This window comes from Argiope bruennichi, chromosome 10 (genome assembly GCF_947563725.1).
Source record: "Argiope bruennichi chromosome 10, qqArgBrue1.1, whole genome shotgun sequence".
Lineage (NCBI taxonomy): Eukaryota > Metazoa > Arthropoda > Arachnida > Araneae > Araneidae > Argiope > Argiope bruennichi.
This window is the reverse complement of record NC_079160.1, coordinates 71,539,290-71,555,541: the sequence shown is the minus strand read 5'-3', so window position 1 is coordinate 71,555,541 and position 16,252 is coordinate 71,539,290. Positions and strand designations below refer to the sequence as shown.

General features: G+C 26.6%; 1 protein-coding gene across 1 annotated transcript in view; it reads left to right on the top strand.

Moving 5' to 3' along the window:
• LOC129988674 (acetyl-coenzyme A synthetase, cytoplasmic-like) overlaps positions 1-16,252 on the top strand; it is a 64,286-nt gene that overhangs the window by 36,311 nt on the left and 11,723 nt on the right. The window contains exons 7-13 of the mRNA XM_056096944.1: positions 70-185; positions 3,726-3,918; positions 6,212-6,345; positions 7,787-7,919; positions 10,431-10,487; positions 12,273-12,353; positions 15,294-15,402. Coding sequence (XP_055952919.1) covers positions 70-185; positions 3,726-3,918; positions 6,212-6,345; positions 7,787-7,919; positions 10,431-10,487; positions 12,273-12,353; positions 15,294-15,402 — 823 coding nt within the window. The remainder of the gene's footprint in view (positions 1-69; positions 186-3,725; positions 3,919-6,211; positions 6,346-7,786; positions 7,920-10,430; positions 10,488-12,272; positions 12,354-15,293; positions 15,403-16,252) is intronic.

Below are 16,252 nucleotides of genomic sequence, written 5' to 3'. Positions count from 1 at the left end.
AATATGATGTTTAGAGCCATTATCTTATTTTCAGTCATTGTAATTCATTTATAAAATATTACTGAGTAGGTAACCTGGAATCCCGATATCAATTTTTGGTGGCATGAAGAAATGGCAAAAGTAACCGATGTTTGTGAACCTGTATGGGTTGATGCAGAGCATATACTCTTCACTCTTTATACGAGGTATGCTTAATATTTTTGTTATAATATATTGTTTTATTATTTTATTCATAAATTTTAATGCCTTTTAGATCGTAATAAATGCTTACCGATTTATATAAATTTAATAAATAACTTTTAGATATGTTACCAAGAATTTAATTTAAAAACGAAAGTAAAAGAATTATTATATCATTGAAAGAATGATATAGCCTTTTAAAACCCTGAAAAATAGTCAAAATAAGACTCTTAATTATAAAATGATGTCAGCTCTAATCGTGGTGCAGCAGCACCTCCTACTATCTGTTAGTCTGAACTCCTAAATTGTTAGTTTAGTTGCATTAACGTCTCGTTTTAAAGCAACGCTAAGGCTGTTTTGGGATGGACCTCGCCATTTTGAATAGCAGTCAGATGACGAGGATAGCACTTGAACTGGAGGATGCCTCTCTAAACTCTCCACATCATGCCAACAGGAGAGCTTTGCGCCTGATACATTTAGCACGCATCAAACCTGCTTACACAGTGACTCTTCGGTGGAATTGGGTTTCAACCCTGGAACTCTCTGGCTTCGAAGCCGAGATGTTGCGATTAGTTTTTTTAAACAAATCGAAATAAGCATATACTTCCTAATGGAAAAAAATGCTAAATGATGCAATTTTAAAAATGCTATATTTTATGTTGTTTGAATCAATAAATGCGTGAAAATTCCAGAACCTAAACTTTTATACAACCCTCCTATTTCATTAGCTTTATTATCTTAATAAAATATTTTTGGCACACTAATAGATATTTCTAGAAGCAAAATTGTACAACTATTTTAGTTTAAAATGTTCAAATATCAAGAATAGTTTGCTAATGACTAATAGTAAAATATTCTTAATATTTTGAAGACCGGGAAATTGTATAAAAATTTAGGCTCTGGAATTTTCTTAAAAGTTTATTCAATAACGTTAAGAATAATTTTATGTCTTTAATATAAAATATGATTCTTAACGTTATTTAAAGTAGTTCCTTAATTGGAAGTATAGATATGTTTCAAAGAGACATATATTATTAAATAGTAGGATTGGAATGAGCACCTTATGTAGCATCACAGGGATTATACATTAAAATATGTATTTTCCCACTTGTAAAAGAACATTAATATAATTTTTTTCAATAATAGCCCCTGATTGTCAGATTTTGCAATTATTTCTGCATAAAATTTAAATATAGGAAAATTGATGGAACATATAATCAGTATTAAAAAAGTACCCGTCCTTTAAGTTCATTTAATAGCTTTAGATAGCAGATATCACTAAATGTAATAAATGTTTAATGTTTTATCTTTTTTAGATAATACGAATAAAACATAAGTTCAAATAATTATGTTACTAGTATGCCTAGTTAATAATTAGTTATTTGATTTAAATAGTAAATATTTAACATAAAGTCTCAGACAATTATTTCTTCAGAAAACAACTAATCCAACTGAAATTGAGAACATCTTATTATGTATGATAATAAAACATTCTTAGTAGATTTTAATCCTGATTTTATACATATAAATACGTTACCTAAAAGTAAAGACTTAAAAAGCAATGGTACATAGGTAATAAATTTAACACACATCAGAATTTTTTAATTTCTTGAAGTGCACACATTGTTTAGTTTAATGTAATTCAAAGTGTACAATGTGTATTAATGCAAAGTGTACAAAGTGTTATTAATATGAATATATGTCGATGTACAATATAATGATATTAATTTATGTTACTTATTTAAGTCTTTGTAAGCACCTTTTGAGCGCAAATATACTGAATATCCTGCTACATTGTACGTCTTCTATATTTTTTTATAATACTTTCATACAAATTATTATTTATATACATCATTAATCATCGTAAGCATATAAATATAGAAGGTATCTAATTAACTACTCCCCCCACACTTTATTCTGGATATCTTAATTATCCCCAAAAAAAGTATTTAATCACATTTAAATGGCTATAAACTATTTACTGAAACTTGCTGAAGACGCAGACCTACTTAAGATATAAACAGAAGCTCTTTAAACTTTATTAATAAATGAATGCGAAAAAAATTGGAACTAATTTCAAAAATAATAATTTGAAAAATTTCTGAACATTGTTGAGCTTTTTAAAGAAAGGAAAAATAGTGAACTGAAAATTTTGGAATATTACTGGGAAAAAAAATTCCATTCCATGATTGGAACATTGAACTTACATCTCCAAAAAATAGTTTCTTTTATACCTTCTAAAAAAGTTATTATGGTCCATATTTATTTGAACGTTACACAAACTGCATGCGATTCGAATACCATAAGCTCAAGGAACATAATTAACAAGATCCCTGTATTCCGGAAAGCAAAATAACTCGAACCATTCAGTGGAAATCAAATGTACCCCCCCCCCCCATCCGACCTCCCGGTCAAGGCAATTGCCGAGGTCCAAAACATGAAAACAATATATCCTTCAAAGTTACGGACATCAAAGTTTTTTTAATATTTTCAGGATAATCTAATATCGTGTTTTCATATGATTTACAAGACCTGTATTTTAGAACATATCCTATTTAAAATCAACTATCTTTTGAATTTCAGAATTTCTTTCAAGTTTAAAGATATTTTTTTGGTGTTTTAAAATTCGCCGGTAGACATATTTTGCCCCAGTCTTTGGGTTTTTTTTTTTTTCTTTCTTTTTTTTCGATTTTTTTTTAATTGGCTTGCTGATTTGCAAATCAATAATCTCATAAATAAATACCCCAGTTTTCCTTTTCAATGTTTAGAATGCATTAAAAGGATTTTTACAATCCTTTTGTACAATTTTGTTTAAAATCACTGGCAGTTTAGAAGGAAAAAAGGGGAAAGAATTTTGGATTGCCTAATAGCCCCGCTGAAGCTTATTATATGCGGTAGGTCATCGAACAGTCATAGAAGCATGGTCATTTTTCTAAATCAGACATCATTTTTAAGACAATATCACTTTTTTCTTTCAAACGCTAAGGCGGTAAGAAAAATACTTATCTGGATATCCTACATAATGCAGTCAAACTGCATTATATTATACTCACATAGTAAATTAAATAACGCATCATCTAACTATGTTGTTTTACTCAATGATTCCAAAATTAAAGCGGCACAGCACATATGATATGTATAACATGAGCATGAATCGATTTCTTAATTAAATAAGAGTCAACAAAGGCACATTAATATGTATTACTTCAAATATACAAACTCCATGGAACTGATTATTCTCATTACGACAAGTATATTTTGCAAAATTTTCTTAAAGCAAATATAGACTTTTACTACAGTCATACAATTTTGTGAATTGATCAATGCTGTGAAATTTAATTCTCCAAGATTCTTTTTAAAAAACTGCATGATTCAGCCCTAATGAAATTAGAGTAACTATTTTTCAAAAAATTTGAAAAAAACCGCGTATTTCTAGAAAACGTTTTTAAATGTTTAAATTTATTATTAAAATACGCGCTTTTAAAATTTTAACGAACTTTGATATGGGATATATTCTTAATGATTACGTTTTAATTTTTTCATAGTGGCTCAACTGGAAAACCAAAAGGATGTGTTCACACGACTGGGGGCTATATGATATATGGAGCTCTAACTTTTAAATATGTGTTCGATTATTTCCCAGGTGACGTCTTCTTTTGTACAGGAGACATAGGCTGGCTTACGGGACATACGTATATTGTATATGGTTCACTTTTAAATACAGCAACATGTATTCTGGTAAGTACACTTACATTTTGTGGCCATATACACAATACTTATATAATGCGTGCAATCAATATAATGTGTGCAATCAAATTATGGCCCAATATGAAATTTCTAAATTGTTAGGGAATTAAGATTTCTAATTGTTAGAGCATTACCAAATGGAGAAATGCTGCAGATGAAGTAAAGAATTATGTTTTATGTTGTTGTCAAAAAATTGTATTTCTTATACCAGCCGGAGTAATTCTGAAAAATTCTCACACACTTTCTAATTAACGTACTTATGTATTATTAATCGAATACCATTGGCAAGTAGTAGTTATGGGAGAGCCTATCAGAGTGCGATCTTTGGTGATTAATCGAATGGAATGCTATTAATATAGCTTTCTCACATATTCTCTAATGAAAGATTTCATCCTTCTCCCCTTGCATAAGATTATGGAATTTGTTAAGGCTGCCAATAACTTGCAGCCTTAATTGGAGGGCAATACTTACGAAATATATATGTTTAGCATGAATCCAACATTTATAATGAATCGATAGTACGAATATGTATTTTAGACGCCTTTTTTTCCCGACCGATTAAAACCAAGATTTGACTAGAAACTACAGTCGTAATCACAAAACCATTTACTGAACTTGATTGATTTAAGTCATTGCATTAATAACTTATTTTGTTTACATGTACGCGAAATGAGAGATCGATATGTGGTCAACCCTCAAACAGATTTGGTTCAAAATTTAATAAGAATTTATATTTTAGGTGATAAACCTGTATATCAAATTTTATCTATCTAGCTATTGATGTTTAGAAGATATCAATTTCACTTGCACTCGAACAACCAGACAGACAAGAATGGATTTTGTTGAAAATTTGATAGAAATCTGCAAATTTGATCTTTAGTCCTTATACTAAATTCCATCCATTTAGCTCAAAGAGTTTTTGAGTTACCATTTTCACAGAAGTGGAGATTCGTTAAAATTCTAAGTTCCAATTTTTTGACAATTATAATACTTTCTCTTTACATACTTTGTATACGAGAGAGTAAAGAAAATAAATATCCTATTAATAATGTTTGATAAAATATTCTTGCTACACTAACAATTAAAACAAACAAAAAAGAATTCCACTCTACTCAAAAAAATGACCCAAATAATGAAGCTTTGAATATCTACGATAAGATCTATATCTAGCAGTTTTTTTAACTAACTATAATCAAATTTACTTGAGCATCAACCAGGCTAGGTAACATGACTTAAAATAGAACAATGGTAAATATTACTAAACAGTGTTCAGGAAATTTTCAGAATATATTAAGAATTCAAATAAAAATGAGAAACATTTAATTAATTATTGTGAAAAAATTTAACCAATTATTGTGAAGCTTTCGTTTCCATGATTTGAATCCTCGGACTCTCATTCTTAAATCGAGTGCGATGTGTGCTAGAACTGTAGTTTCATCAGATTTAAATGGTCACCTTGAAGAACTAATAACACTCTTTTGTAAATGTTAAAAATTCCTTTCTTGCATTTATCATATATAAAGCAAAACTGGAAAAGTATTATATTACGGTATATTGCAATATAGGAGTGAAATTCTGCAAATAAGCTTCATTTTATTATGAATTACGGATAAACATGAAAACTCTGTGAATGCTTCGAAGGGACAAGAATAAACAATGAAACTTTCCTTTTAAATTACAGGAAGAAATTGTTAACAGATTTTGCTGGGCAATTCATATAAAGCATTTCTATCCATTTGATAACCATAATAGAATATATAGTTATAAAACATCCTTTGAAGAATTTACCAATTTTTATTCTTTATAATTTTAAGGAAATAATCAGATTCATCATTTGCTGAGATTTATTTGTTAAAAGACGCGATGAACACGGTGCGGCCTACCGAATAGGAAGATAAAAAGCAGGAAAGAGCAAGCGTAAAAAAGTATTTAGAACTAATATAATTTCAGAAAAGAATTTGCCAATGTTCTGGTTTTGTGAGAAAATAATTGACCTAGTTAATCAAAAGTTTATATTGAAACCTGAGTTCGAAAGGTTAGGAAAGCACTTTTAGAACAAAATTTAATTAGAAACTATTACATTTAATTAATTACGAAAAATTGCTTAAGACTCTAAAAGCAAATAAAATAACCACAAATGTGTGTGTGTGTGAAATTACTAAATGTGTGAGTGCGCAAAGTTTTTTTTTGATACAAATGTGTTAATTACTTTCTTAAATAAAAAAAAACCGCTAAATCTACACATTTGTATCAATGTATTGAAAAAAAAATTGTTTTTCAATAGTATGAAGGCGTCCCTACCCACCCAGATGCTGGCAGATATTGGGAAATCGTCGAAAAATACGGTGTTACTCAATTTTACACAGCACCTACGGCGATACGAACATTAATGAAATATGATGATATCTATGTTACCAAGTAAGATTATTTATCATTTCGGAAAAAAATGAATAAGTTCATAACTTTTTGGCTCCTTTTACAAATTTATTAATTTAATTAAATGAATTAAAAATACCTAACTGCACAGAATAAACAATCGTAAAAAAAGAATACATATACATTTTAACGAGTAATTTGTGTGTATTGAATTAATTTTACTTTATTAGAATTATTGTTTTTAATGGTCCTCATTTATTAATATTTATCATAGTTTATTTCTGTTTCAAAGTGAGGTTATTCTCTACTCAATTAATTACAGATTCTCCTTATTACAGATATTTTTTTTAATTTCAAAATTCTTCTTGGAGGGGGGGAAGGAATACAGGTGTCTTTTATATGGAAGTGGAAAAAATTATGAACTAAGAAAATTATGGTTTTATCGCTTCTGTATAGTAATACGTATGTATAATTTCCAACAAAAAAAATCTTAAAAATATGATAACTTAACAAAATTTATATAAATAAATTTCAAGTTAAGTTAATCTTAGAATTATTGACAGAAAAATGATTCTCAAACTTCTTTGTTTACTTTTAAAAATGAATTAATTTTAAAAGCTAATAAAATTGCTTCTCTGATAGTTTCTTTCGAAATGTAATTGAAATTTATTATCTTCTAACAAAGTAGGGGGAAAATCTAAATTATTATGAAAGCGATATTTAAAATAAATCGTATGATTTTACATTTATCCCATTTTAATTATATCCAAACTTTATAAGTTGTAAGTAGTGTTGCAAAGATTGAAGTATCATCATAATTTTTGATTTTTATTTAAAAAAATTTTAAAGCATCTAATTTATTAAAATAATAATAATAAATCGTTTTATTGTTTTTATTGAAATGGTTGAATATCTTTTGTATACTTATATTTCTTATTGGTTTTCACTAAATATTTTATTTTCTGTTATCATTAATATCTTAACTAGCAACAAATTTCGCGTTTATTTTGCTTTCCTTATATGGCAACGATATATTAATGTTAATATTAATGACAACGGTATTTTTTTTCTTTTATTCCACAACTTTTTCTTTGTCCCATGAAGGCTGCAACTTTATATTTATTCTTACATTTTTTTATTCAAATAAAATTATATTTTTGTTAGAAAAGTTGCGTCCTTTTATCCAAATAAACTAAGAAAATTTAATAGAAACTGAAAATTGAAATTTTTTGTATTATGAAGTCTTTTAATATAATTTTAATATAATGAATTGAATAATAGATGTATCTTAAGAAATTTTCATATTCTTCCTTTCTAATCAATTTTACTGGAATACCATTTTTAAGATTTTGAACTTTCAACCATCAGCGTCTAATAATTAGTGATTTACTATAGGCATAATTTTAAATAATGTGTTTGCAAAAACCAAAAATTCTTTAATTTTCTTTGTTCTTTTTTTTAATCAATGCCTTTTGGTTTGAAGATTCGATCGCAGTTCCTTGAGAGTTCTGGCTTCAGTTGGTGAACCTATAAATCGAGATGCTTGGATGTGGTATCATAAAGTAGTTGGAGAAGGGCGATGTCCAATCGTCGACACTTACTGGCAAACAGAAACGGTAAACTTCAATTAACCTCAACATACTCCCATCCTCTTGAATGAAATTATCTGACCTCAGCTACTGAATTTTGTAAACTATGCCGTTGGTCTTAAATAAGTTATTTTCTTATGTGTTCATTAATGACATATATGCGTTAGTTTTTCTTTACATATCTTATAGGCATTCTTTGAATATTCTTAATATCATATTTAACTTGAATTATTCAAATTAGTTTAATAATTAATTCAACGATCTATTTTCTTAATCAAAGAAGACTTTCCATATAAGGATTAAAGAACATATAACATGGAGTAATACAATGGTAAGATTAAGTAATAGTACCACCCAATTCGCCTTAGCGTGCAGGGTAACCTAAATGGCTGAACTTTCACAACAATTAAAATGGGCATTAAGGTGAATACAAAATATTCTCTTTATGATCCCATCAATGTATACAGAGGTACGACCGCCATCGTAATTGACGAAACTCAATCTCTCATCATTATTGTAACTTAACTGTATTTAAGAAATAAGTTAATGATATTAAAATATAAACCTAAAAATATTCCAGAGAAATTGTCGAGGTTAATTTACTTGCTCGTGAATGTGAGCAAAAGAACCAAAATTAGAATTCTAGTAAATACAAAGAAACAATCACTTGCATTTCCTTTTTGGTCAGGCTCATGTGGGACTTCCTATTTATAAAAGCATTTTGCTTCTTTATTTTCTTTTGGACCAATTCACTTGACAAATAATCCATTTAATTTAAACTTAAGATGCATTTCATTCAACTGAAATTCAGGATGAGTGTTTTGTTATATTAATAAACTATCGATCACGCATGTTTTACTTATAATGCGCTGATATTGTATGACAATCATCTGAAAATTCTCTAAGGCTATATGTACAGTATCCTTTTTACAAAAAAAATAAAGAAAGTTCGAAAGACCAGTAATATTTAAAAAAATATATATTGACTCCGTTCTAGATCATATTATTAAATTGATTCTGACTTTTAAAAAAGACAGTTTAGTGAAAATAATTATTTTAAAATTTAAAATATAAGAAATTTTGAAGCTTTTTAAACTTTTACAAAATATTTCTTTTAATGTTTTGAACTATTTTAAGTTTTTTATATTCTTGTATCACTTGGGAGAAAATTAGTATGGAATTGAAGATCTGACTCTTTATTAAATTCTAATAATTATTTTCCCAACTAAATTTGAAAAAAATATAAAAATTATAAAAACTTTTTTTTAAAAAAAATTACTAGAGCTCTCAACCCTAAACCGGTACTAATTTTTATAGTGCATATATCTATAAAATCTACAAAAAATTTCAATTCTCTATCTTGAACAGAAAAAAAAACTCTTAGGACATATTAATATCCGCATCAATAAAAATAAAAATCTGAGGAAAATGTTTTTAAAATTTATAATGCTTGTAGATCTCTAAGTTTCAATATCTTATTTCCCCAAATAAAAAATGCACAAAACACTACTTTATTTCAATATTATTGAATTATAAAAAGTTTTAGACACAATATGTACTTAATAAATAATAATAATAATAATACAGGTTAACATTAAAGATTATCAGCATTTTATGCAAATACTCTTGAATTTCTTCATAGTTTTAAATCGGCTTAGTTTCGCCGGTTTGATTTTTTGTAAGATAACTTTGTATTCACTATAATATGTTTTGAAAATATAGTGCAACACTATATTTTCAATTTTATTCAAAATATCAGTATATTCAAAATACTTGCATTATGAAATCTTACATTTGTATCTGCAGACCAGAATATTAATCAATCATCCCTTCAAAATATTATGTCTTAATAACTCGAGAACATTTCAGTCATGGTATTCTCTGAACCGAAGAATGAACAAGAAACAACAAAATATTAAAATGCAAAGTTTTAAGTAAAAAAAAAAAAACTCTCTGTGCAAAATTTGCTATTGATTTTTAAAAAAAGTTCTTCTTGTGGATATTATTAAGTAGTAATGAAGACTCGAAAAGAAAGCACAATAAATAGAAACGAAGAATAGAAACGAATGAAGAGAGAAAAGATAACAATTAAGCCTAAGGGATGGATTTATTCAAAAATATTTTTGATTAATTAAACTTAAGAATAGGAAAAATGCTTCAAAATGAAAATGAAACTAACAACGTCCCCCTTAATTATCAAATTTTGAAATCGACAATACTCAGAAAATTTCAAATATTTTTAAAACTATTTAGATATGAAATCTTAAATTTGGAATCTAGTCTCGCAGTCATATAAGCCATAAAAAAATACAAAAATTTTGTTATCTTTAGAGTACTTGCTGTATAGCCAGAAATTTTATTTTCTGTAGTTTTAAGAATAAAATCTAACCGGGAAAAAAAGAAGATAAAAATAGCATGTCAAAATGTATTAATAACTTGATGAAAATAATATATATATGAAATAATAGATATGAAAATAATTCTGCTTTTTTAAATCTTACTTCAGTATAAAGTTGTGCTATAAATTCTGCTTTCCAGGGAGGACATCTATTAACCCCGATACCTTTCTGTACTCCTTTAAAGCCTGGATGTGCGGTAAGTTATTCACACTAGTCGAGAAGTTTTCATGAACTTTGCTAAAATTTTAATTGATGGGAAATAAGTCACTATGCTGTAAAATATGACAATTGCACGATTTATTGTTATAATAGAAATGTAAATACCATCGGTTAATTAATTTGACAAATTCCCAATTTCAAAAACGCTTGGAACGAACCTTGCAACAAACTATTTTTAGAGAACTAAAGTGATTCCTTAAACTTTTCTCAATAGTCCAAAACATCTATATTACATAATAATGGAAAATAAGATATCCTTCATATATTATTAAGTTTTTCATAAGAAATAATTAATAAGATATGCTTCATATATTATTAAGTTTTTCATAAGAAATAACTACTACATCGAGAATTCTTAAAGTTTTTTTTAAGCCAGCTTCTCTTTTAAAATAGAACAGTTGCATTATTCCATTATTGGATAATTAATTATAACATAAAGCATTTACTCGAGAGAAAAAATTTAATTTAAATTGCTCTTTCATAGATCCTAGTGAAATGTCGAAATATTATTCTAAAGTCTTTTTATTTAGAAATGTTGATGAAAGAAATTTTCTGTTAAAAACTTTTCTACTCTTCATCTCAACTAAATCGAATAAATCTCGACTTTCACCAACACCTAGGGAAGTGAGCGCCATCTATTATTCAAACCAGGCACTTCTTAAACGTGCTGTCAATTCTAATGAAATAATATAGCATCGTTTATACATCTTTAAAAGAGCTACTGCAAATAGACGAACATATGAAAAGGCGTAAAATAAAAATTTAAATTAATGATTATTGTAAATCTAACTCTTTTCCTGCAAACTTATTTCAAAGTAACGATTTTAAAGTTTTTTTTAAAGATAATGCCAGTATATTAATGATTAAATACTGAAAATAACAATTACATTTTAAAATTAAATATATAGCATAAAAATGAGAGGTATCATGCTTTAATTATGTATCTAGATCATTATCACAAGATTATTATTATTTTATACAATTTATATACTTGCAGATAGGTATTTAATTTTAAAAAATCTTTAATCATCAACCGATGTGCTGATTGTTTGCGTATACTAAATATAGCATTATGAATTGAATTATTGAATGTTTTTCACTAGTGCTTTAACAAAAAGCATTTAAAAAATTTTCTATGGTATCCATTGCGTCTTTCAAGAAGTATGAAATAACTTCTTTTCATTTTTCTTTGTCAAAGATATTGGCATCACGATTCACGTATTCCTCCAAGTTAATCTGATTGTGAGCTCTCATGAGATTCAAAGAGCTCAGATCACTCTCAAATGCATAGCTTCTTCAAGCGGAAAACGACATTTAACCAAATCTTCGTGTCCTTTACATTGTATAAACGAAGTAACTTATCATTTTATTGGATACGCATGATTCTGATAAAACGATTTATACTTGTAAAAAACATATAATAAGAAATTGCTTTAATGTTGTAGGATGACAGAACATAAATCAGTTTAGTTCCAAATGAAAGGAATTTTAACAAGCTAAATATTTTTAAAAAAATAAAAATAAACCTCCTACCTTCGTTTCCAAAATAAATTTATTATTTATTTTATATTATTTTTTAGATGTTAAAAAAATATTGACATATATATAGTTTTCTGGCATGACAAAGGAAGAAACTCAACTTACAGTGCCGGGAATCTTTTTTACTTAATATGATTTTATTTTCCTTATTATGATGCATTTATATTAAAGTTGAAAGATTGCCTTGATCAAAATTGTATTTCAATAAATCTTAATTTTCTAGGCTCTCCCATTTTTTGGAGTAGAACCTGCCATTGTAGACGATGATGGAAATGAAATAAAAGGTCCGGGTAAAGGAAACTTGGTAATAAACTTCAAATAAGTTTTATCTAATATTTATAATTCCAACAAATAGATGAAATTTTAAAAGGTATTAAATTCTATTTAATTTTCAAAACTTACTTATCAATTAATTGGTTAAATTAATGACATATTGTTTTCACCTGTAAGGCGCCCTCTGGTAGTATTTTTGAGAAAAAAATTTCCAAATCCAGAGTTATCAATTTAATTCTAAAAAGTCTGGAATAATTTTTAAAAATTCTACTTGGTATTATATTTTTAAAAATTATTTTTACTGTTTCATTCATTTCTTCTTAATTCAAAAATTATATGTTAATTATAAAATTTCTTACATTTGATTGAAAAAGATTTTGAATACATCTCAAATAAAAAATTCCCCTTAATACAGATTCCATAGGGTTTATAAAAGATGATATCATAAAATTAGTAATTTACTTTTATCTCTGAAATTTTAACAATGAGTGTTATATATTTTTAAAAATTAACGTCTTAAAACAGTCGTAAAAGCCAGAAATATATTTGAAGAAACAAATAAAATGTAATACTTTTTCCACTTTGAAAGAGAATCAGTAAATAAACTCGTCATTTAACTGTAGAAAGAACGCTTTTCATGCATCATATCGCCATTTCCATATATTTTAAATAATAATGATAAAAATAAGATACTAAAGGGTTCTAGAAATGAATGGATTATTTTTTTTTAAAATTGAAAGCAGTATTTTTTTTTTATTATAAGAATTATTTTTCGATGTGACAAATTTATTTAAGAATCATTCTGAAACTGAAGTCCTATTACGATAAAAAGATTGAATTAAACTAAAATTACAGACAAATTTTACTTACCACAGGAAACGGACATTCCAAATTGAATCAAGAAATTTCTTTGTTTACCAATATTTTATGTCAATTAATTGCAAGTAAGTTTATAACTTTGTTTTAAACATAAGATGTACAATTAAACAATGATACTTAATAGAATCAGTGAGATTAATGAATTTGGAATAATGCCAATAAATTCGTTTAAATATCTTTATTAAGCGACAGACGATTTTTTTAATTCATCATATTCATGTCGTTCAAATTATTTCCGAAAAACTCAGCCAAAACAAAATATTTCCTGTTGGATTTTTTTTGTTCGAATTGTACTTATTAATTTGTATTCAATAAATGTCTAATTGTTAAAGCTTTATCAGTCGTTGCAGTCCTGAAACTAGATTATTTTCCTGTGTCAGTTATTGTTTAGAAATAAAAAAAAGGAAATTCGAACCTCTAGTTTATAACAGCGTAGCATACTTTTAGTGTTAAAAATCATTATTCATTTTATCGTCTGCGTTTCGTCGTCATTTCTAAATTAAGTTTGTAAACTCAAAACATTAGGCGTATCAAAATAATGCACAATACAACGCACTTTCATTGAATTTCAAACAAAATTACGAAAGCAAGTTTTGAAATTAAATATTTTTGAAACGCAAATTTACAATTTTTTTAATTGAATAAAAAAAAATGTAAATTTAGACAAAATAAAGAGGATACATATTGAAAACTGTAGATTGAAAAAAGATATATTTTGAAAAATTCAACTTCATAACTAAACAGATTATTTGAGCATTTCATTAGAGAACGAAAGGTGAAAATCTATTGCATCAGTCATTGAATAATAATTTTTAATAAATTAATTAAAATTTAAGAAAAAAATTACATGAAAATAAAATCAGTTTCTCTGAACCGCTAGTTTTGTTTTTTTTAAGTACTTTAAAAGTGGGCACTAATCAACTATGCATTATTGAGGAGAAACATTAGAATTTTGTTTAATTTTTATTAATTAAAACTCTAATTAATTTTTAAATTTTAAGACAATTTTTTCAATGCTCACTAACCAGGAAGCAAATAATTGAATGGATGTCACAAAGTTTGAAAGACTTTTGCATCGTAACATCAGGTAATGGACAAATAATATGTCAATGTAAAAATATCATTATGTTAAAATAATCCAAACTATTTTAATATTACTTAATGTAATTCTTAAGCAAAAAAAAATTGTTTTAGAATTGTTCAAAATGGATTCTGTCTAAAAACAGTTGAGTGTTTTTGTCTCTAATTTTCTGAGTCTTTTAAACGCCCGTATTATTTTCTTAAATCTTTCCTTTCAACAGATTTAGACACACACAAACAAACAACAAAAAAATTAGACTTCCGGGCTGAATTACATAGTACGATGTTTCTTATTGTTTTATTGGCATATTCTTTGGTAATTCAGGCGAACTTAAAAAATAAATTTATTTATTTTCAATTTCAATTATATCTTGCATCATTCTGTATGTATAAACAGCATAGAAAGCATTAGACATTTTTTTTTTCAATTAGTTTCAAAAATTAAACAAAATATACATTGGTAATAGAACAACTGGAGAATTTTATATTTCTGATATAAGGAAATCGAAATATATTATGAACAAGAAGGAATTTTTGAGGAATGGGAGCAGAGATATCTACATCGAGAAACTAATTAGAATAAAGGTAACTTGACTTTTTAAATGGTGTAACGCAAATTGGATTGAAAGTTCTTCAATACAATGAAAAAAACAAAAGGAGCATTTATATAAGAAATATTAAATTTGAAGGTGAAACTCTTAAAATTTAACTGCAATTTTAAATGATAATCATTATTATTTTCAGGAAACTTATTTCAGAAATTTTTATTTGTTATTTCTTATTCTAAAATTACATTCATCGTAGTACTAATTCCTATGATTGTTATTTAATTACAAATTTTTTCACAATATTGTTTAAGCATTTGAAGCTTTTCGTTATATTTTATGGCTATTTCTTAATTGTTTGGGTATCTTTTAAAAGGTGTCTATATACAGATTAAAACAATCTTTCATAATAAAGGAATTTCATTTCATTGCATAACTGAGATACTAATAAAAAGAAATTCTTTTAGGTGATTAAGCGGCCCTGGCCCGCTATAATGAGAACCATATACAGAGACCACGAACGATTTGGAAATACCTATTTCACAAAATTTCCAGGTTATTACTGCACTGGGGACGGTAAGCAAGTTTATTAAAATTTGCAATAAATATTTTTGTAACTTTTTTATACTCGAAATATGCATAAAACATTTCAGGATTTTTAAAAAAATTTAAATCGAGATTTTGGTGAGGAATAAAAAACATTTTTAGAATTATGTTATTTTTCCCAATTACTCAAAAATGCACCAAACTAAATAGATTCAGTTTGATGTAAAATTAGACGATGACATTATTTAAGCATATTTCTATTTTAAATTTAAAAAATTGAATCTGAAAAATATTTTTTAAAAAAAAGAACGCTGTCATAAGTGAAAAGATAAACGTGCATAATATTCTAATTTTTTTTAATAATGTATTCTTTAATAAAATCCAGATAAATTCAAAATTTCGATACCAAAAAATAATTACAAACCCTACATTAGTGAAATTCATTTTGAATGTTAATAGGGCATTTTTATTTTATTAGTTTCTGATACACCCAACGTATTAACTCGGAATTAAATATTAATGATTCTAATGATATAACATTTTTGAATATAATTGGAAGAAAATATATTAAGTAGTTTGAATTACTATTTACAACAGAAAAATTGACTTTTAGTTTATTTAAATAAGTACTAAAGGTTGATTGGTTGATCTGGATTTTTATGGCGCAAGAGCCAGAATTGTCTATGCTGCGCCAAAAGTACTGAAGGAGAAAGGTATTAAGAAAAATGCTGAAATTGTACATTGACATGCAAAAAGTATGGGAACCTATTATGGAAAAACGATTATAGATTTAAAAAAATATTTATTTATTGTTTTCTTCAAAATAATTATCTTTGAAATTATTCATTTTTACTATCATTCATGCAAAGATGCAAATGCG